At 32.5% G+C, this 24,253-nt stretch overlaps 1 protein-coding gene across 1 annotated transcript; it reads right to left on the bottom strand.

Annotated features, from left to right (window-relative positions):
• Positions 1 to 3,400: 3,400 nt before the first annotated feature.
• On the bottom strand, positions 3,401 to 23,538 carry LOC145305699 (protein BTG2-like). Its single transcript, XM_080147411.1, has 9 exons — positions 23,438 to 23,538; positions 13,630 to 13,897; positions 11,932 to 12,058; positions 11,280 to 11,366; positions 10,351 to 10,531; positions 7,148 to 9,277; positions 6,197 to 6,933; positions 5,384 to 6,033; positions 3,401 to 5,273 (listed from the first exon to the last, which is right to left on the bottom strand). The coding sequence occupies exons 3-6, from the start codon at positions 12,018 to 12,020 to the stop codon at positions 9,005 to 9,007; spliced, it is 630 nt and encodes a 209-aa protein (XP_080003537.1). The 5' UTR covers positions 12,021 to 12,058; positions 13,630 to 13,897; positions 23,438 to 23,538; the 3' UTR covers positions 3,401 to 5,273; positions 5,384 to 6,033; positions 6,197 to 6,933; positions 7,148 to 9,004.
• Positions 23,539 to 24,253: the final 715 nt, after the last annotated feature.

Here is a 24,253-nt window from a genome sequence, read left to right as displayed (position 1 = left end):
AGAACTTTGAGTACCAGTATAATTTACAGCCCAATGTGCCCTCCCTTCCTCCCTGAAATGAGAGACACAGATAGAGGCTGCTACGTAATACCTTGTGGAGATAACAACCAGGGAAGGAGGGGACATTGGACTGTAAATTACACTCGTACCCAAAGCTTTAATTTATCTTATTCGTTATCAAAAACATTGGGTACTTTCATTGAAATTTTTATTTCTTAGTTTCTAACCGAATGGTTAATTTTGTTTGTCATTATTGGTGATTTAAATCAATAGTTCATTGTCTTATCCCTTTAGATCCCTGAGAAGAGAGAGAGAAAAAAATACACATATATGGTTTTTTTCTACCTTTTATATAACTTTTTTCCTCATTGTAATCTCTCTTAACCTGTCAAGAAAAAAAATTCTTGCCAAAAAAATATTTCGATGGGTTGGACACTCTCCAAAAATAGTTATAAACCTTCCCAGGACATATAAGAAGCTATATTGTAAAGGAGAACCATATCGGTTCAGCGATTACCGAGATCCTTCGGTACAAACAGACAGACATGCTGTTACTTTAATTTAAGAGTTGACACACACCCGAATTTACACATCCTTATAAAAAAAGTAATAGGATATATCTGTGTTTGTCTGTTTGTTTGTACCGAAGGATCTCGCCAACCACTGAATTGATATTGTTCTACTTTACAAAGAAGCTTCTCATTGGACCAAAAATAAAAATAAAAAGCTTGGACATCCTTTGCACAAACTGTAAATAAAAAGGAATTTAGTAAATTGTAAGTATAATAATCTAAAAAGAAACTAGGCCTTCTTTGAGGCCCCATTCTCAGGGATTTAAAGGGATAAGACAATGGACGATAAATTGATGTACATCCATTATGATAACAATCAAAATTACCCCTTTGTAATAATGTTTCAACCACTAATTGCAATCTACAGAAGGAATAATTTTATGTATCATTATTGGGGATCATCGATAAATCGGCTATTGTCTTATCCCTTTAGATCCTTGATATAGAGGCCAAGGCCTTAACACACATACAAAGAAAAAGATATATATAACTTCATTCTGGATAATTGGCTTCGCCCTTAGCCTTTAGGGGCTTCGCCTCCCTCGTTAACCCCCCCACCCCACCCCCTTCACTATGTAGGTTGCTAACATGGACATCATTTATTGGTCAGTTTGTTATCCAGTTGATGGGGAGGGGATAGGGGGTAAAGGGGGCAGATCGTTATTTTAGCCAGCTACAAGCATTACTTTGATAGAGTACATGATAATCTGGAGTAAGATAAAAGTAATAATAGATCCATTGTTTTTTTTCCTATTTCCTTTCCCTTTATCCCTGCTCAACTTATGTCTGTCTGTTACAGGGAGGGAGGGAACATGAGACTGTAAATTATATTGGTACCCAAAGTTTTATAAACATTCTCTATCATTTGTTGGATTAAAAACTTTAGGTACTTTTATTAAATCTTAATTGGTAATCTACAAGAAGGTTAGTTTTGTTGAACATCATTGGGGATGAACATTAATTTATCATCCATTGTCTTATCCCTTAAGATCCCTGGCTTGATGCAAGTTTTTGTACGTCTGTTTGTCTGACAATAAAAGCTTTTTATAAGCTGTCTCTTTCTGTATCAAATAGTCTATACAGTGTGTTTTTTTTATGAGAACTTTTTTGAAAGTAATTTTACCCCACTTATAGTTATCAGAATTTAATGATTAATGGCTTATTTTCTCCGTTTTTTAATGCAATTTATAGAACATTAAAAAAATATTTCAGTTTTTAATTAAAAAGTACAGTAAAATGTAAAATTCAAAACTTAGGTGTCAACATCTAAAAATAGTGTTAGCGCATTTTTCTTATGTTCAAATCTTCTACCCTTTGCAAGTAAAAAATTAGATTTTCAATAGTCGACTTTGGGGGGCCAGTACTTCCTCCCTAATTGAGATATGACCTGCAAACTTTGATACATTCTAGTACATGTCCCCAAAAGTATCTGTATCAATTTTTAGCTCTAGATCTCAACTTTGAAGTGTTTTGCAGCCATTCTTGCAAAAGGTAGAAGATTTGAACATAAGAAAAATGCGCTAAAACCATTTTTAGAGGTTGACACCTAAGTTTTGAATTTTACATTTTACTGTACTTTTTTAACAAAAGCTGTAATATTTTTTTAATGTTTTATTAATTGCATTAAAAAACGAAGAAAATAAGCCATTAATCATTAAATTCTGATAACTATAAGTGGGGTAAAATTACTTTCAAAAAAGTTCTCATAAAATAAAACACACTGTATATACATATATATAGTGCCCTTCTATCTAGGGAGGGAGGGGACAATGGGTAATTTAATCTAGTCCCCAAAGTTTTATAATACGTTTTGTTTTTCGTTGGTTCAACAATATTTCATTAGTTTATATTTCTAGTGTCCTATCTAGGGAGGGAGGGGAAAATGGGCTGTTTATTACACTAGTCTCCAAAGGTTTATTATACGTTTTGTTTTTCGTTGGTTCAACAATTTCTCAAATAGTTTATATATCTTCTATCTATGGAGGGAGGGGACAATGGGATGTTTATTACACTAGTCCCCAAAGTTTCATAATAACGTATTGTTATTCGTTGGTTCAACAATGTCTCAAATAGTTTATATTTCTAGTGCCCTTCTATCTCTTAAGTTTGCAGGGAGGGAGGGGACAATGGGCTGTTTATTACACTAGTCCCCGAGGGTTTATAATAACATGTTGTTATTCGTTGGTTCAATAATCTCCCATTAGTTTATATTTCTAGTGTCCTTCTATCTAGAGAGGGAGGGGACAATGGGCTGTTTATTACACTAGTCCCCAAAGGTTTATAATACGTTTTGTTATTCGTTGGTTCAACAATTTCACAAATAGTTTATATTTCTAGTGTCCTATCTAGGGATGGAGGGGACAATGGGCTGTTTATTACACTAGTCCCCAAAGTTTTATAATACGTTTTGTTATTCGTTGGCTCAACAATTTTAGGGACTTAAATTTTGATTAGTGGAGTTCATTAAGTTGGGTGTCCAAGCGTTTCAACCACTAATTATAATCTACAGAAGGGGGTAATTTTGTGCATCATTCTATCTATCGGCCATTGTCTTATCCCTTTAGGTCCCTGCTAGGAACGCATTAGTTAGTTTAATAAAAAAACAGTATTTTTTATCTTCTTTATCTGCCCCCTAAATATTATTTTCTATTTATTTCGCTTGTTGGCTCTACCAATCGCCATGAATGTTTCGATTGGAATGTTTTCAAAAAGTTTCAGTCTTCTATCTTTAATAGAAGCCGAGAAAATCGCGTTTTCTCCACTTACGGACGGACAGACATTTGTAATTATTGAGTAGCTTCGCTATTATAGAAAAGAATAGTAAAATATTATGCAGAGAAGGAATTTATTTGATAAAATATTTACACTCATATCATAATAATATTAACATCCAAATTTTGTGGACTTTTTTTTGTTGCACTCAATTTTCAATAAAAACAAGTCCATAGGTTATTTTTAGTTCATGTTTAAAAAACATTTCAGAGAGAAAAAATCATATTTGATATTATATTTTTATTTATTAATAAAGCAGCTTTTTTTTGGGGGGGGGGGGGGATTTTAATATTCGAAAAAAAATGGATATACATAATTTTTAAGTATAGCCGACTGAACCGGTTTTTATCCACCGGATATTAATCGGTTTAGAAGCAAGGTTAAATTACTGCAATATTCAAAAATAAAAATATATCTAATAATAAAATTTTCTCTTATACATATAATATCACGCGCCTGACGCACAACAAATTTTGTACGTTTTTGGGAGAAGGATCAAATGGTGTACACATATTTATTAAGAATAATCATAAAAAAAATCAAATTTTCAAGATATTTTAAAGACTTGGCACTACTAACTTAATTTTCATTAATAATTTTGCTTTTAATTGCCAAAATAAATGGTCGAAAAATTAAGACATTTTTAAGACGTACAATTTAAATCTTATTAAAGACATAAAATTTCTTGACTTAACAACTTAGGGATAGAAAAATGAAGAATCTTTATTTATCGCATCGTATTATACCTATACAGTTTTCCGCGATTATTAAAATAAAAAATTATAAGATGAAAACCAGTTTTGTTAACAAAACTGGAATTGATTCAATAATTTTAACTTCAATATTTGTGGAAAATTGTCTGTAATACGATACTAGACATAATTTTTCAATATGGCTGACTGAACCGGTTCTAATCCAGCGGATAATAATCGGTTTCGAAGCCATACTGAAAAAAAGAAATAGTAAAAAAGGAATAATAAATAACTTCAATAGAAAATAAAATCAAACTCTGATAAAATATATTATGAAATCTTAAATCTTTCCTTCTGAACTATTTATTTTTATTTTTCATTGTTCTATCCCTGTTAACACATTGCACACACGCTCAACAGTATGGATTTCCAGGGAAATTAAGGGATAAGTCAATGGACAATAAATTGATGTACATACCCAATGATGATACACATAATTACCCTTCTGTATATTAAAATATTTGTTTTAAAAGTTTGGATACTAATATTTTGGGGTTAACCAATAAAGATTCAAAGTACCCAAAGGTTATAAATCTTTGGGTACCAATGTTATTTACAGTCCAATGTCTCCTCCCTCCCACCATTGAAATCAACACTTTTAGATATTTCAAATTGCAATATTAAAATTTTTGGAGTCGAAAAAATCAAAAATTTTACTATTTGTTGAAATATCGCAATTTTAATAGAAATTTTACATACACATACAAGGGAAAGAGGGGTGAGTTATGTTATCTCATAATTGGGGCTTTACAATGCACCCAATTACGCGAGACCAACATAACCCCCTCCCCCTTTAATCAAAATACTTCAGAATAAGATCACAGACAATTTTTTTTTGTTAAGATTTAGGACTTTAGGACAAATGTTCTATGATTTAAAACACTTTTTCCCATCCTTTTTAGTTATATAGGGCGTTTTTTACTCATAAATCTCACAGCCAAGCTAAAAAACGTTAAATATGATACTTTTTTTATATACACATTATAGCCAAGAAAATTTTATGCTTTAAAAGAAAAATAAATGTACTCTAAAAATTAGCTTTTTCAAAAAGGATATTTTTGGAAGAAAAATACAAGTACTAAAAGGATGAAAAAATACGACCATAGACATTTTTTGACACTCAAAAAAACCACCCCATATAGAGAAAGACACTAAATCAAGTCCAATTTTGTAAAATCTGCTTCTAATAATTTTATAAAAAAAATAAGGCTTTTTGCCAAGCCTTAAATTAGAAAGACTCAAATATCAGAATAAAAATGGTTATTATATATTAATAGCAGAAAATACAAAAAGGAAACTTAAAAAATCTACAGATGCATTCATAAGTCATTTTTTGATACTCAATAAAACCAATTTTAACAAAATTGCTTACAAAAACTGGTTTTACAAGGACGAAATTTACTCAACACTACTCGTTCAATGAAAAAAAACCATCACAAATATTTCTGCATTTTTAGTTCTTGAGAATTATATATTTTCCAGTATGGCTTCGAAACCCGGATTAATATCCGCTGGATTAGAACCGGTTCTAGCCTCCATACTGAAAAATCATGTATAGCATCGTATTACAGACAATTTCCCACAAAAATTAAAATAAAATCTTAAAAACAATACCAGCAGGTTTTAATCTTATAATTTTTCATTTCAATATCCGCGGAAAGCTGTCTATAATAAGATGCGTTATAAATATTAAGAAGAAAAATACTTATGGCAAAAATATAAACACGAAAAAAAATCACGAAAAAAAAGCTTCACATTACATTTCTATAAAAAAAATCTGTGTTTGTTAAAAGTTACGTAACACGTAACGAAAACACTATGTGAGAGCCAAATTGGCGCGCGCGAAGCACGCACAAAAAATTGTTGAGTTGAAAATATAAATGTTATTTACACACAGTTTGTTTCACAGCTCATCCAAGATAAGATACAAATGGCCACTGTGGCGCGAAGCGCAAGAAAAATTTTCAGTTCGAATCTTGCAAGTAATTAAATGTCTCTTATGGACGGTTTTTGACTATTTTCAAAATCTTTTTTTTTGGCTAAAGGCTAAAAACTTTGTTATTACTAAAAATCTAGATTCGAAACAAAAAAAATCCGAACGCTTCGCGCCAAAATCTTTTCTTTTAAAATATATATATATATATAATTACAAAATTATTATTTCATATCACTTTAGTTGTTAAATAGCGAGTTTTTGGAGCTTTATACATATTAGATATATTTTATCAATGGATATATATATTAGATTTATACATACATGGAGTTGTTGTTGCACTTGTTGAATTATTATTACATAAGGAAAGACTGGTTTTCCCTCGACATAAGCAAAAAAAATAATGGATCTAATGCTGTTCACGGTAAAATATTCATGGTAACGATTATCTAAAAAAAATATAATTTTAAAGGCTGCTAGCTGCTAAACGGCTAAACATACATTGCTCAGAAGTTTGGCAACTAGCAAGCAGCCTTTAAAGTTCATCGATTTTTGTAGTTAATCGTTATCATTTACATTTTACCGTGAACAGCACTTGATCCAAACAATAATACAAATACTTATTAAGTAGTGACAAGAGATGTGATTTTCAATTGGTACCCAAAGTCAGTTTGGGTACCCATGAGAGGAGGGGGCTGAAAAAATGGGAATTTTTATAGAAAATCCAATTACAATTCACGAGCCATTATGATGGGAAGGGATAGGACACTAATCGTTTCAACCAATGAAAAGGTAAAGTGTCGAACCTCTAACCTAAGCTTTAATGGATTTTCATAAAAATTATATTTTTTTATATACTCATAAAAATGGTTAAAAAATACTATAAAATATTCTTATATACATACTAGCAAGAAAAAAAACATAAAAAATAACATTAATATCACGTAAATTAGAAGGTTATACAAAAAATCAAGAGGTATTTTTCTTTAAATTAGATAAAAAAAAACTATTATAAATTACATATATAAGTTAGGAGGTTGAAAAACGCTGTACAATAATAAAATCTTTATAAAAAATAATCAAAAAATTAAATAAATTAAGGTGGTAAAAGAACGTACGTAATAAAAATATGTTTATTTATGTTTTTGAACTAGAGGTCGTTCCAGGAATCATCATCCCTAGAAAATATTATAAGAGATCATGAAATTTTTCTTCTTAAAACAAAATCTTCAAATCTGACAAGTTTATATCATAAAATGTCCACAGAACAATCGGACACGATGTAAATTTTGATTTGATAAATACTACATTAATATATATATCTTTATATTTTGGGGTGCCCCTATGGATTACTTACAAAAAATAAGCTAGTTGAGGGGGGGGGGGGGGTTAACCCACCCCCCTCCCCTAATTTGTGGAATAACAATAAAACATTGGTATACGATTAAAAATATAAAAATGTTTCACTATTAAGCACACTAAATTATACAAAAAAATGATTTTTAAAGATGTTAATATTTTTCAAATTTTTTGCTCGTACACTGATAATTTTCTTCCCATTCTCGCTACGCGCATAAAACGCGCCTTTGAGTGTGCGAGAGAGAGAAAAGAAACGTAGAGGTAGACAATTTTTTTGGAGCGCTTCGCGCACAAAACACACTTTTTGTTCATTTATTTTAATTCCATTTTTTCACGATGTAAATTGTTTCTTGTAAAGTCATTAAGGGGCACTTTACATGTTTAAATTAGTCACCACTTAACAAGTATTTGTCATTAATTTTTAATTATGTGAGGAAGGGTAGATTCAAATAATACGAGACATGATGAAAAATCATGTATAGTGTTCATTTTTATCATATATATTTATAAGCATTTTGACTGTTGTAACATCATTTATTTTTTCACCCCAAAAACATTTTTTTGGTTCACTTTTGGGTCTTTTTTATATCAATTTTCTGTGAAGCTACTCAGGACTTTGGAAAAACATCATTCTTGTTTAACTTTGTTGATCTTGAAAGTTTTAGTGAGTCATTCATTGAGAGAGAGAGAGTGAGAGCAGTTATTTCGTCCTTGTTGAGTAGTTGCGCTTCTCAGAATAGTCAGGTACCCAAAATATCCATGCCAGGTACAGCTTGCAACAACTTTGGGTTCTTCTTCAAACAGGAGTTAGAGAGAGAGAGAGAGATTAATTGAGTTTTTATGTTCAGGTTCCATTGATGTTCACGTGACGTAGTCAGCTGTTTTGATGTTAAAATCAGCTGATCGTATGACGTCACAGGTAAAAAACAGCTGATCGTATAACGTAACAGCTGTTTTCTTCTCATGACTAATAAATGGCAGATACAGAGTGATTAAATTAAACGGAGAGAACTGAGGTCAAAAATTGTGACTTTAAAAAAACTGCACATCCACACATGTGTATTAAACACATATGGGTTGATGGTAAGATGGGGGTCTGGAGAATCTTCATATTTCTTCCGTAAGTATAAGCTGAGATCCACACGTTTGAAACTGAAGAAAATTGTTTGATGGTTTGCTTGCAGATTTTTTTTGACAATCACAGAAAAAAATATCCATTATTTCTGGGTTTGTTGAAGGGCACACAAAAAAAACACGAATTACATAAATTTTCCAATTGTGTACACCATAGTACAGGTTTTGTTATATATATATTTCATATTTGTACTATCAGTACGTGACAGCTTGGGGGGTTTGTTGTGTATTGCGGCTGCGCTTCTAGCATATATGGTAATAATCACTGTTTAAAATATATCTTCAAACCATATATCCCCCCCCCGCAGGGCAGAGGGGTTGATTAACAGCAGCCAAAAAAAACACAGTTTTTATAAATCCATTAGTACGAGAAACACGACGGTTCTTTACACGATAATTTTCAAATTTTTATTTGGCGGTGTTTGGTGTGTTTGTGTGTGTTGAGAGAGTCCATGAATCACACAACGACAGCGGCAGCGGCTTTAGCTGGACACAAAAGCGGCCAGCTGCTCTATCGACGCCGAGCTGCCCCTTGTCTCAATCAACAAATATTCCCGGAAGCTATCCTTGCAGGAGGGACTTGTGGTTGTGGTTGTATTGGCGGTTGGCTGCGGTGGGCTATTCTCCACCCCACCGCCGTTGTTTCTGTTCACCAATTTCGACGACTTGTTGTTGTATGACGGCGCTGCCCGCTGATTTGTGGAGTTGTTGAGCTGGGTCAGGTTGGGTTTCCACGGTTCTTTGGTCACTCCAGCCTGAAATATAAAATATGATTTGAAAACTACATGGCGAAAAGCAAATAAAGAAAGGAACAGTAAACTTTTAACGAAAAAGCCTTTGGAAAAGATCAATCCCTAATTTTAAAAACGAAGCTTTTCTATAATTAGAGTCGGCCCGTCCGTAACGGATAGCTTTATTCGTTAATTGAGGCATGTTAGAATTGTCCTATTGATTCCAACTTTGCATGGTGATTCCTATAGTATTTAGGTACGATTTAGAAAGCGTAGTAACTCTATAATCATTACCAGAATGTCCGTACTTCCATTTTAAACATGTTGATTTTTTGATTTTTTAACAACTAATTTTTATATGATCTAATAATCCGATTAATCTGATTTTTGGTATGCTGATTCCTGGGACAACAAAGTACAATATTATAAGCGAAGCAACTCAATAATCAAGTTCTAAAAATGTAAGTACGTCCATAAACATTATTCTGTATCAAGCAGTTTTTCAACAAATTTACTTACAATTTTGCTTATACATTTATATTCTGATTATTCAGTTCTGACACTATACAAGTGTCAATGTCCGTTTGTCTTACCGTTTCAGTGCTTCGTTTTATGGATGTTGTCATCATTGTTGTTTAACACTTTACCCAATACATAGATTATCAATCGAAAATTCTAGTTGACAAAATTAAATGATTTTCCACGCCATCAACCATACAAATTCAATATTAGTACCCAAAGTTTTTGAGCCAACGAATAGGACAATGTAGCTAAATACTTTGTGTACCATTGTTACTAAACTTTTTTTTAGTTCATTTAATAGATGATCTTCTAGACTCTTAGAGTGATCTAATGTGATAAGACAATGGCCGATAAATTTATGTACATCCCCAGTGATAACACACAAAATTACCCCTCAGTCAGATTCAATTACTGGTTGAAACACTTTATAGCCAAAAATCAATAGTCCCCAAAGTTGTTAAGCCAACGAAAAAGAAAACGTTACTATAAGACTTTGGGGACTAGTGTAATAATCAGCCCATTGTCCCCTCCCTCCCTAAGCGTAGCCACTCTACAACTTGTAAGTCCGTACGTACCTGGAACTCATAGAGCACACAGATAGACCCGTTCTCTCCGATCCTGTAGCTGACCTCCAGCGGGTCCACCCACAGGGTCAACTCCCCGGGGAAGATGGAGTGTAGAAATTTGGCGGACAGCCCCGCGGTCTCACCCGCCTCACCGATCATCGGGTCAAATTTGGCGTTAATGCGGATACATCTGAAATATTAATAATTATATAAAACTTTGGGTACTGATAATTTTTTTTAGTCCATTGTCCTTTCCCTCTCTGATGATTTCTCTTTGACAATCGATATATTATTACTTGGATGTTGGACCAGATTTTATGTACTCCTAAAGTGGCTAAAATAACGATACATCCATCCCCTCCCCCTACCACTAGATGAACGAACGGACCAATATAGGAGGTTTATATTGTCAAGCTAAATTGACGACAAATTTTCCCCTGTCAATATATCCACGTATGTCCTTAATCAATTGAAATATAGACCATTATTATAATGGACATTAAGGGATAAGACAATGAAATTGATAAACGCCTATTATTTTTTGCTCAATTGAAGAATTTTAAGCAGTGTATCTTAATATTCATGTATCTTAAGTGATAAGACAATGGACAATGAATTGTAGTACATCCCCAATGATAATAAACCAAATAAGCCATTCTGTATATTAAAATTCTTAGTTCTTAAAATTATCACACAAGTCAAAATTTGATTTTTTTAGGAGGTTATACCTAGACAACCCACCCACCCACCCGGAGCGTTTATAAATAACCTAACTTGAATTGTAGTACATTCCTATTATAATAAACAAAATTACCCATTCTGTACATTCAAATTCTTAGTTTGAATAGCTTAGAAACTTCGGACAATTTTTATCAGTAACTTTATAAGTGGGGTTATAACCCCCCCCCTACCCCCGGAGGGTTAACAAATGACCTAACCTGAAACCGGATCCCTTGAAGGGCTTCTCTGGGAACCAATGGTCTCTGTACCTCCGTCTCAACACATCGATCAGGGCATCGTGGAACCTGCAAGATAATCACAATTTTTTTAACGGAACCCGGAATAAATAAAAAAATCCTCTAAAGTTAACAAGAAAATCTACCAAATAAACTTGTTTTTCACAGATTAGAAACATTCATTTATAAAATAAACGACAACATCCATAAAAGCGAAGCTTAAAAAATCAGAAAGACAAACGAGCATGAATAATATCATGTTTAGGATTAACAAAAAGACTAGGTATGGTATTAATTTTTACTTTCTAAATTGTAAATAACAGACGTCGTAATTCAAAGTTTGAATCCATAGAACGGTAACATGCACAGATTAAAGATGAGAGCTATCCGTTACGGACGGATGGACGTATCGACAGACTCTTAATTACAGAAAAGCTTCGCATTGAAAAATGGTAATGGATTTTTTTAATCACCACTCTCCTATAATAATGATACACAAAATTACCCTTTCTGCCAAGTTCTGGAGATTACAATTAATAGTTGTAACGTTTGGACACTTAACTTAATAAACCAAACCATTCAAAATTCAATAGGTAAAAGTCCCTGAAATTGTTCATTATAAAACTTTGGTTACCTGGCTAGCTGCGATTCTGACACGCCCCTCCGGGACAGACGGACAAGATGGACCAAAAAATTGGACGCACTCAACAATTCAAGCTTCATTGCAGATTCGAGGAACACAACGTGGAGTTAGGTTAGGTCTGAAATAACAAGTTATTGGTTGATAAGTTGGTACACTAAAGTTTTTGCGTGATTTAAGGCACCTGCCATACTTGAATAATCAATATATTATTATACTTGTATTATATATATTATACTTGGATGTTGCAACAGATTTTCATGTACTCTGATAAAGTGTTGCTCGCAGCTGGCTAAAATAACAATACTCTACTTCCACCTCTTTATACCCCACCCACAACCTCCCCTCCTACTGGATGAACGAACTAACCAATAAATGCCTTCAATATTAGCACATTATTCGACATATGTTCCCCTGTCAATATATCCACGTATATCCGTTACTGGGTAAGATATTTATCAGGAATCTCTAGGAATAAGATTTTTCAAAAACAAAAGGGGGGGGGGGGAAATGTGGTGACTCGTGCCACGACATACCAGCAATTTTATTTTGGGTGCTACTCCCTTAGTTTTAGAGATAATTGGGTGAAATCTTTTGGGCTGGGCCACTAATTACCCCAACTAGAGGTATCTTTCAAAAAAAACGGCGGCGGGTCCGCCGCTCCCGCCGTTCGCCGCCATTTTCCGCCGCCGCCAAAAAATTTTTTTTTATTGCATTTCTCGCCGAATTAGGCAATTTGGAATCATTTGAGACCATGTTATTTTTTTCAAAAATTTTTCCCCTTATAACCAACCCTGCGGGGGGACTTAGTCATTTTTTTCAAATTCTCGTTTATTAAGGTATATCTTAAATTCAGTGCTTCTCCTGTGCTTTTAAAGATATTGAAACAAAATCTTTTGAAGTAGATCAGCAAAAAAATATTTGAATAAAAAATGGCGGCGGTACCACCGCTCCCACCATCCACCGCCATTTTTCGTCGCCCACAGGACGGCTTGTAAGGGGAAAAATTTTTGAAAAAAATAATATGGTCTCAAATGATTCCAAATTGCCTAATTCGGCAAGAAATGCAATAAAAAAATTTTGGCGGCGACGGCGGAAAATGGCGGTTGACGGCGGGAGCGGCAGTACCGCCGCCATTTTTTATTCAAATATTTTTTTACTGACCTACCTCAAAAGATTTTGTTTCAATATCTTTAAAAGCTTAGTAGAGGCACTGTTCCCCCGCAGGGTTGGTTATAAGGGGAAAAATTTTTGAAAAAAATAACATGGTCTCAAATGATTCCAAATTGCCTAATTCGGCGAGAAATGCAATAAAAATTTTTTTTTTGGCGGCGGCGGAAAATGGCGGCGAACGGCGGGAGCGGCGGACCCGCCGCCGTTTTTTTTTTGAAAGATACCTCTAGTTGGGGTAATTAGTGACCCAGCCCAAAAGATTTCACCCAATTATCTCTAAAACTAAGGGAGTAGCACCCAAAATAAAATTGCTGGTATGTCGTGGCACGAGTCACCACATTTCCCCCCCCCCCCCCCCCTTATCCCTTTGGTAGATTAACGTTATTGGTTGAAACGTTTGAACACATTTAAATCAAGACTAGTAAAAGTACCCAAAGTTTTTAGGCGATGAATGAGAAATTGCATTGATCTAAAGGGATAAGACAATGACCGAAAAATTTACAGAAAATAAAAACCAACCTGTAAAATAAATCCTATAATGATAGAATTATCCAGCGTTCTTGAAACCCTTGGCTTTTGAAATCCAAAAGTTTTCTCGTCTTGGTATGTCCGTTTGACGTCCGTTTCAAACACTTTCGTTCTTGATTTGGTAGTATGGTAGATATACGTTTTTATAATCACTTGAGATAACTGGTTTCGAAAATAAATTGGATGATTTTTTTTTAGAATATCACTTAAATGTTTTGAAGATTTTTTTCTCTCTAAATCCTGTTTTTGCTCTCTTACTCTAAAAATAAAAAAAAATATATTAATAACAAGTTATTTATCGCATGGTATTATAGACAGCTTTCCGCAGATATCAAGATAAAGACCAATTTTGTTAGCCTCGAGGGGCCACAAGCTTAATGATTTTTATTTTAATATTCGTGGGAAATTGTCTGTTATACGACGATGCTTTACATGATTTTTTAGTATGGCTAAGAACCGGTTACAATCGAAGCAATAAGACAACAGACGACAAATTTATGTATATCCCCAATGATGATAAACAAAATTAACCCTTTTGTAGATTATTATTACTGAATATGTTTGGACACAGCTGGTTTGAACCAACCAATCAAGATTTAATAAAAATTTTAAGCCAACGAATGTGAAAGTATAGAGAACTTAATCGGTTCAGTGGTTAGCGAGATCTTTACCAACAAAAAAAACCTTACTACTTTAAATAAAGGATATATTTAATGTCATAGTGTTGCTGTGCTATAAAAATAAAGTAATCAAATTTAGATTTTAATATGATAAGAACACAAAAGGATCTTAAAGGATAATACAATGGATGATAAATTGATGTACATCCCCAATGATGATACACAAAATTACCCCTTACTGAAGAATAGATTATTAGTTAATAAGAATGGAAACTAGGTACTAGTTAACCAACCAATGAAAAACTTTGGGTACCAGCATTATTTACAATCCAATGTCTCCTTTTCCAACATTCAAACAAAATAATAAGAATAAGTTTTCTAAAAAAACAATTTTTAGTTATTAAAAGTTTTAAAGAAACAAAAAAACCCTTCCCTGTTTTTATAAATTACAAAAAGACACAAACACACCAGTGATTTAAAGGGATAAGACAATGGCCGAAGAATTGATGTAAATCACCAATAATAACACATAAGTATCCCTTCTGTAGATTACGATTGGTGGTTCAATCGTTTGGAAACTCAACTTGATGTACCAACGAATCAAAATTCAATTAAAGTCCCCAAAGTGAATAAGATAAAGTTGGAGAAAACTTTGGGGACTAATGATAAACAGCCATATGTCCCTTCCCTCCCTGCATACACACACTTATTAAAAACCTCACGTATACTAAAATTGCTTCAGTAATGCTGTTTTAAAATTTAAAAAAACTGTAGCTTTTTCCTACTAAGTTAGCATATGATTGTAATGTTATAATACCATCATTAAAGGACTTAGGAATCAGATTTAGTTCCTCGTTTTATTTCTAAATACTGGATGTATAGAATATACATGGATATTATGACAGGGAAAAAATTGTTGTCGATTTAAATTACTATTTCATATATTGGTTAGTTCATTCATTAAGTCAGAGAGGAAGATCTTTATTTTTGCCAGCTACAATTTTTACTTTATTAGAGAAAAAGAAAAACTGGTGTTAGATCCAAGTAATAATAAATCCATTTTTAAATACTCTTCCTTTTAGGTTGCGTCACTTCTTTTTAACTATTTCAGTACGTACGTACGTCCGTCCTTCATTTATTTGTTTTAAAAACTTTGCTTACATTCAACTAATTAACATTACATTTATTGAATAGGTATGCTATAAGATTTTTTAATACACTTATTTCATTTATAATAAGAGCGGATTTAAACTAAAATAGCCTAAAACCATACCGGGACCTATTTGAAGCTTCCCAGTTAAGTGGTTACTACTTTATATAATAGCTCACTGTTAATGAAAATGTTTTTTCTTGTTATATTTTAGCTTTAAATTACATTTTAATGTCATAATGTACAAAAGTTCCATTTTATAAGCATGAAAAGTATGGGATATGACAATGGCCGATAAATTGATGTACATCCCTAATGATGATGCACAAAATTATCCCATATGTAGATTACAATTAGTGGTTGAAACGTTTGGACACTCAACTTATTAAATCAACCAATCAAAATTCCATACAAGTCCCCAAAGTTATTAAGCCAACGAATAGGAAAACGTTATAATAAAACTTTGGGGACTAGTGTCCACTCCCTACCTGGTTAATTGCATGTTAATTTGAAAATTATCTAGTTGATAAAAGGACAGGTTTTAAACTCGGGGAGGGAGGGGACATTAAGCTGTTTATTACACTAGTCCCCAAAGTTTTATAATATCGTGTTCTTATTGAATTATCATTATTTTCATTTTCAATAATTGAAATCTAAAGAAGGTGTAATTTTGTGTGTCATCATTGGGGATGTAAATAAATTTTTCGGATATTGTCTTATCCCTTTTGATCCCTGCTATAAACTAGTAATTACAACTAAAGCAGATATTCTGCTTTTATTTAGACAAAGAATATTATAAGTTACTTTATTTTTAATTAAAAATATCTAATTACGAAAATCCACGAAAGCGAAGCGATTGTATTTTTAGTAAATTGGTAGGTATTTCAATATCTTAGTTGTCGTTGATCTTAAGGGATAAGACAATGGATATAAAATTGATTTATGTACAACCCTAATGATGATAAACAAAATTACTCCTTTTGATTAGATACTACTAGTTTAACCCCACCAAACAAGATTAAAGAAGAGTACCCAAAAGCGAAGCAATGAGCAACGTATATATAAAAACATTGGGTACCACTACCAGAATAATTTAAAGTCTAATATCCTCTCCCTCAATACTAAAACAAAAAAGGATGACGTCTGTCTGTCCGTCCATATGTCTCTTAAGATCTCGGTAACCACTGAACCGATTGGATTCTACTTTTCAGGGAATAAACCTACTGGTCCTGTGGTTGTTTAAGGCTTTTTTCTTGAGGGTGTGGGACACCCCAAAACCCCCAAAACAAAAAATTCCCCATTTTTTAAAAATTGTATTTACTATTTTTTAAAAGTAGGTACATAATTTTTTTATAACTACCACTAGGGGCAAAGCCCCTAGAGGCTAGGGGCGAAGCCGCTAGTACTACAAAAATAACAACGATATCTAATTCTATTAGAATAGGAGTGGCTTCTTAAAGCATTGTTATTTTTAAAGCCAGATTCTTTTTTTTTATTTATAATAAACAAAAGCTTTTTTTCTATATACCAAGGACAATTAAAAATAGAAACATTTTATCAGGGATCTTAAGGGATAAGAAAATGTAGGATAATTTGATGTACATCTCCAATGATGATGCACAATATTTACCCCCTAAAAAAAAGATTTAATGCATATTGGTTGAAAGTTAGAACCAACCAATCTAGATTCAACAAGTTTTTAAGTCAACGATAAAGGTTTATAAAACTTTGGGTACTAGTACAATTTACAGTCCAATGTCCCCTCCCTCCCTGAGTTTTATGCTCTATAGCTTCTCTATTTAAATAAGTTTTCTTTTTTTCTATTGTTAACAGGGAGAAAGGGGACCGTAACTTATACTGGTACCCAAAGTTTTTAGACATGTTCTCTTATTCGTTAGGTTACTTTATATAAATCTAGATTGATAAGTACAAACTTGTAACCAATAATTCTAGAACAGGCTGACGCGGTCCCTTTCGATTGGGACCCCCACGGTGAAATTTGGTATGGGACCGCGTGAAGCAAGCGTCAGCGAATTGTAAAAATATATGAGTATAGAAAGCATTAACAAATTATTATTATAACTAAGATAATAATTTTATTATACCATAATAATAATATTAAATATAATAAGATAATGATTATTTCAATCTAATAATAATAAGGTAATTGATCAAATAATTAAAATAATAAATATAATATTATTTTAATAAATATGTTATTGTTTAATAATTATTATAATATTAAAGTTATTGAGTACTAATTATATTACAAAACAATTATAATAATATGTTTGCTAATTCTAATATTGAATAAAATAAGGTAATTATAATATTGTATGATATTTATATTATTAAATAATTATTATAATAATATGATTGCAAATCATAATATTGTATAATATTTATATTATAAAATAATTAATGTAACATTATAATTGCTAATTATATTATTAATATAATCATAAAATAAATGAAACAACATTATAAATAATTATAATAATATTAAAATTGCTATTTATAATATTGAAAGTAAAAAGATAATTATTTTTGTAATCTCATATTAATATTGTAAATGATATGGTAATTCAAAAAATTAATAATATTATTTTTATGAATATTAAAATAGAAAATAATTAAAATAACATTATTAATAATTTTAATAATATTATAATTGCTAATTAAAGTTAAATATAATAACAGGTATATCAGAGGAAAATAGTTTAAAAAGAACCTACCTTTAATTGAATGAAATGTAATTACAATTATAATATTATTATGAAAATTATGTTATTGTATGATAATTATATTACAAACATTACTATTAACATAATAATTGCTATTTATGATATTGAAAGTAATAAGATAATTATTTTTGTAATCTAATATTGTAAATGATATGATAATTTATAATATAAATATTATTATTTATATGAATATTAAGTTATAAAATAATTGGAATAATTGAAATACCATTATAAATATTTATTATAATATTGTATGATAATTAGATTATAGAATAATTATAATAATATTATTAGTGCTAATTATATAATTAATGTAATCAATAAAATATAAAATTATTAAAATATCATATTAAAATAATTATTATTATTTATTATATATTATAATTATAAATTATAGTATAGTATCATAATTATGATATAAAATTGCTAAATATATTAATAATATAATTATTAAATAATAAAATAATCAAAATAATATCATAGATAACTATAATAATATTATAATTGCTAATTATAGAAACTTATAAGATAATCGATTGATTTGTAAAGGGTAATATAATGTGATTGTTGATTATAGCATTATGATTGAAATGTATCATTGATATTTATTGTATTGCAAAAAAATAAGATAATTATAATCAAACTATAAAAGTTTGGTATTATAATAATAATTAAAATGTAATAATATTTAGTAATTGATTTGTAACAGGTAAGATAAAATGATGGATAATTTTAATATTGTAAATTAAAAATGATAGTGATGACTACATAAAGATAATTAGGTAATAATAAGTATTTGGTTATTTAATTAAATCAATAAACAGATAATGGTAATAATTAGCAATTGATTTTGAGTTGTAGTTGGTGGATTACTAATTGGTTAGATAAAATAATTGATAACTGTAGTTATTATACCTGTTACCAGAGATGGAAAGGTAGAGAGTGTACTAAAACTGAAGTTACCTCTGATCCTAAATACCCCCCTGCAAGAAACAAGTTTGGATGAAATAATTTTTTTGGAGCCTTCGGCTTAAAAAATTATTTCATCCAAACTTGTTTCTTGCGGGGGGTAAATACATTTCAGGGGGTGGTGTAATAATAGTAGTTGTTATAATTTACAGAAAAAAATTATAATTTCTTAGAACCCCACCCCACTTTAAGGGGCTGTTGCCGAAAAAAATCACATCAGAGGGGAGCAATTTTTTTACATCCCCAAAACCGGCATTGCCAGCCGGTTTCAGAGATATCCCGGTCAGGCCTGTCGGCCAGCTGGTTCGGCCGTGGTCGGCCGCCAAAAGTACGGCAAAAACGGTGTTTTTTGACGGGTTTTTGCCGATTTTGACCCAGGCCACTTTGAACGGCCGTCCCGGCCAGGGTAATTGGGGGAAAAAAATTGTGCAAAATAGCAATGAAGGCCAATGGCCCATAGAATCCAGGGATATGTGTCCCAAGCCGGTCGACCGCACGGTCTGGCCGCACCGGCCCGCCGAAAATCCGCAAAAACAGCGTTTTTTGACGATTTTCGCGACCTTTGACGGCCGCTGCCGGCCAAACGGCTGGGCCGACCGCCTCCGGCCGCACATCTGCTGAACCGGCTTGGGATGGACTACAAAAAAGTTGAAATACACGTGGCTGCGCCACAAACACACGCCGCGCTACGCGCGAAAAACACGTCAAAAAATGGCCATTTTTTGGGTGCGCTAACTTTGCCGCCAATTAAAGGCCGGAAGGAGGCCGGCAATTGCCTTTGGCAACACTAAATGATAGTTAGAGCCGGCCATTGTGGTTCTGTAGGTACCTTTGGATTTTTCCTAGCTCCTCTGGGAGGCCCACAGGGGCCAATACACCAGGCCTTGTAAAAAATTTTTTGAAGTGCTCTAACTTTTCCGCCATTGGGGGGAAAATGTTGGGTCATGATTTTTTGTGAGGCCATCCGGCCATATTTTCAGGGTTTCCAAGGATTTGTATTTAACTTTAAAAACCTGCCCGTTATTAATGATTAAAAAACGAGAGGATATTTTGTGTAAAATGGACATTTTGACCTTTTTTTCGGCAATTTTCAACTTTGCGCGCGCGCTGCGCGCGCGTTTTTGCTCCGATTTTCAAAATTCCAATTGCCTCACCTCCGCACGGCATTCAAGAATCCATAGCAATTTTTCTTTTCAAAATCGGCCTCCGGCCGCCCCCCTGCGGGGGTCGGTGAGACTGCGGACCCCCCATTTTGACCCCCCTTACAAAATTTTTTTTTTTCCTTGAACTTCATGCGGCTAACTTGGTAAAATATTACATATTTCGTTACACTCATATTCAAATTTCACCCCGTTTATAATCCACAAAGAGTAATTTGTTTATCGTCACTGGGGATGTATATCAATTTATCGTCCATTGTCTTATCCCCTAAGATCCCTGATGACAATAATTATGGCCAAAATTGAGAATACGATCAAATTATTTATGATTGCTCAACACCATATATAGAATTTAAAATTAGACCATACGTTCAAATCAGATATCTAAAGGGATAAGACAATGGCCGATAAATTGATTTACATACCCACTGATGCTACATAAAATTACACCTTCAGTAGATTACAATTGGTGGTTGAAAAGTTTGGACACTCAACTTAATGAATCAATCAATGATAATTTAAACAAGTAGATTAAGTTGTTATGTCTTCGAATAAGAAAATGTTCATAAATTTTTGGGGACTAGTGTAACAAACAGTCTAATGATCCCTCCCAATGGGAAAGCAAATAGCCTAAATCTACCCCAAATCAAAAATCTTACTTACTACTTTATATTATGGTTTGAGGGTACTTTAATAATATCGAAAAAGATTCTTTCCAGAATAACTTCGAAACGATTAATATCCGCCGCTGGATTAGAACCAGCTAAGAAGTAATGCTGAAAAATCATGTATAGTATTATTGCTAATTTTCTACGAATATTAAATTAAAAATCATAAAATGAATACCAGTTTTATTAGTCGGGCCTTCAGTATTAATCTTAATATCCGCGAAAAACTGTCTATAAATCGATGCAATAAATAACTTTTAACATGCTTGGCTGGCTAAAATGATAAATCTCTAATTTTATAACTAAATTTTTGCAAAAAGTTCGCAAAAAATTTAAAATCATAAATCAAAACTACTTCCTATACTTAGATATATTTCCTTCAGGGTTTCGGATCCGCATTGATTTTATGCGGATCCGGATCCGGATCCTCAAAATTTGGTCAGTGCGGATCCGGATCCGGATCCTACTGGATCCGGATCCGGATCTTTGACAATAAAAATAATATCACCAAATTTTTCAAAAAAAATTAATTCTTCAATTCGAAGTCAAAAATACTTTTAATTTTCAAGTCTGAACCTAAACCTTAAAGATTGGCTCTCATCAAGAGAATGTGTGAGATTTTATATAAATTTAGGTAGATTTTTCCATTTTTTCCGCATTTTTTGGAGTCTAAGGATCCGGATCCGCATTTTTTTTGCGGATCCGGATCCGGATCCTTGGACTCAAAATATGCGGATCCTTGCGGATCCGGATCCGGATCCGAAACCCTGTTTCCTATATATCTTTTTAGTAGCAAAGCTGCTTTAAAAGTCGGCTAGTAAGTAAATACAGGGAGGGAGTGGACATTGGGCTGTTTATTACACTAGTCCAAAATAACGTTCTTATTCGTTGGCTTGAAAACATTGGGGGCTCTTTAATAAATTTTGATTGATTGGTTCATTGCGTTGAGTGTCTAAACGTTTCAACCATTAATTGTAAACTACAGAAGGGTTAATCTTGTGTATCATTAATATATCAGCCATTGTCTTATCCCTTTAGATCCCTAATACTTGCAATTTTGAGGAGAAAGAAGGGTTGTAAATCCTATTATGTAAAGTAGTAAGGTTTTTTTTGTCTGCAGCTTAATGTTAAATAACCACTGAGCCGACAAAGTTCTCCATTTTTTGGGGATCTTTATCAAGATTTAGTTCTTGGGATGGTTTTAGTCTGTTTTATCAACCCTACCTTCTACTCAGAATGTTAAGGGGCTTATCCCCTCCCTCCCCAAAAAATATCAATAATGAGTTGCTTAAATTTTGGATAACTCACGAACGCGGAAAACCGTGGCATTTTTGTTTGTTTATTTTCATAATGAAAGGTTTGGGCGTTTTTAATTTGTTTTCACAGAATCGCCCCATAGATTTCAAACTTTAATTTACGATAAGGAGGGAGGGGACAATTGCATGCAAATGAGTGCCCTAAAAATTCAATGAGCCATCATTAACCACTGAATCGATTAAGTACTCAATTTTGGGACAAGCTGCACATATATCATAGGATTGTTTTAAGCTATTTTTCTGTTAGTTTCACAAAAGCAGATGTCTTTATTTGCGTATATTAATAATAAAATGTATCTACCGCGTGAATTTTAAGTACTAAAACTGCGTAATAACTTGAAAAACTTATGAATCATACAATTAAAAGTATGAATTTATTAAAAACAAGGTACATTTATATGCGTAAGCAACGAAGCAAACATTTAAATTGAATAAAATAGCATAAAACATGCCCAAAAGGCAAAAACGTAAACTATCCCGAGAACTTTTTGAATCTAACCCTAAACTGTAAATAAAAAAACCTTACTACTTTACATAATAAGATTGTCTTATACCTATCGCAATTATAAAAGGTACGAAAGGTGCAAAAAATTGGCAATCCGACATTTTTTTAATTTCAAGAATATTCTTGAAAATTCAGAATTTCAAAATAAGGGGAAAATTCATATTTTGTTAATATAAAGTAGATTTTTTTGGCCTGAAGCATAAGATCTCGAGAACTACTAAAACTAAACTTAACATTTGATTCCATTCAAAAATACCTTATTATTAAAATGATTATATGTTTATTTTAATTTTGGTCACCAAACCTTTACTGAGTAGGTCCCCATCGAAACTATAATTTTCGATCAAATTAACAAAATATGGCCTAAAACCATTATATAACCTAGGTTTATGTAGTTTTTACTTATTTTGAATTAAATTTGATTATTTTTTATACTTTTTAATAATTTTAAGCTGTCATAACAAAATGAAAGCGTATTTAGCAATATTTCTAACAAAGAAAAACAATTATACAACTTATTTTCATTAAAAATCACTTTTAAAACAGGTTTTCTGCTATTTTTCATAATTATTATAGCACAGCAACACTTTAACACTTATTTTATTATAAAAATAAAGAAATTTTATAAGGAAAATAATAAAAAAGTAGTAAAGGTTTATCAAAATACCTTCACTGATGTTTGTTGCTGCTAGCCTGCTAGCGACTGACTGACTGACTGCAAGCTGCTCTGCTGCTGCTGCTAGACACACACCAAAACACACACACACAACATGATTCCCGGATTTTCTACAAATCAGCTGATTTTAATTTTTTTTAATTTGCGGATTTTTTTTTGTTCATTTCGCACATTTTTGTTGAGAAAATTGTAAATAATCAATTTTGATTTAATTCAACAAGCGACTGCGTCCCCTTTATAAATACGCCAAAAAGGCCAATAAAATAGCATAAAACCATTCAAAGGCATAGGTGCAGCTTTTCAATAGTGGAGATTTAAATCTGTTTTAGTGGTTGTTATTTATATTTGTAGCTGGTTTCCCCAGAAAAAAAACTTTGTTATATTTTTGTCTTTGTTATTAAAATTTTATACGGCAACCCTAATTCTAGCGAGCCCTCCCCTTCTCTACCTTGCAATCCATTAACTCCCCCCTCTCTCTCCGATGGGCCACTTCTCCCTCCCACCTCCTTCGTCCACCCTCCGAAAACTAGTATTTCACCACCGCTCCTCCCCTCCCCCTCCGTCTCTAAGCAAGAGAGAGAAAAACATAGTTTGGAAAATAATTTTAGCCTTATCAATATACTGTGTGCAATCTACTCTCTCTTTCTCTGTTAGTGTATATATATACTGGTTGGTTGAGTGTCTGTTGGTTTGCCATTTGTTGGTCCGTCCGTCCGTCCGTCCGTCTGTTCCTCGGCATTATTATTATTATGAAGTGAAGGGGGCCACTTTTGGTTGCTGCCTGCATATATTTTATCTCACGCTATT

The sequence above is a fragment of the Acartia tonsa genome, chromosome 14 (genome assembly GCF_053477335.1).
Source record: "Acartia tonsa isolate MP-2025a chromosome 14, ASM5347733v1, whole genome shotgun sequence".
Taxonomy (NCBI): Eukaryota; Metazoa; Arthropoda; class Copepoda; order Calanoida; family Acartiidae; genus Acartia; species Acartia tonsa.
The sequence above is the reverse complement of the archived record's forward strand: the minus strand, read 5'-3'. Positions and strand labels throughout refer to the sequence as shown.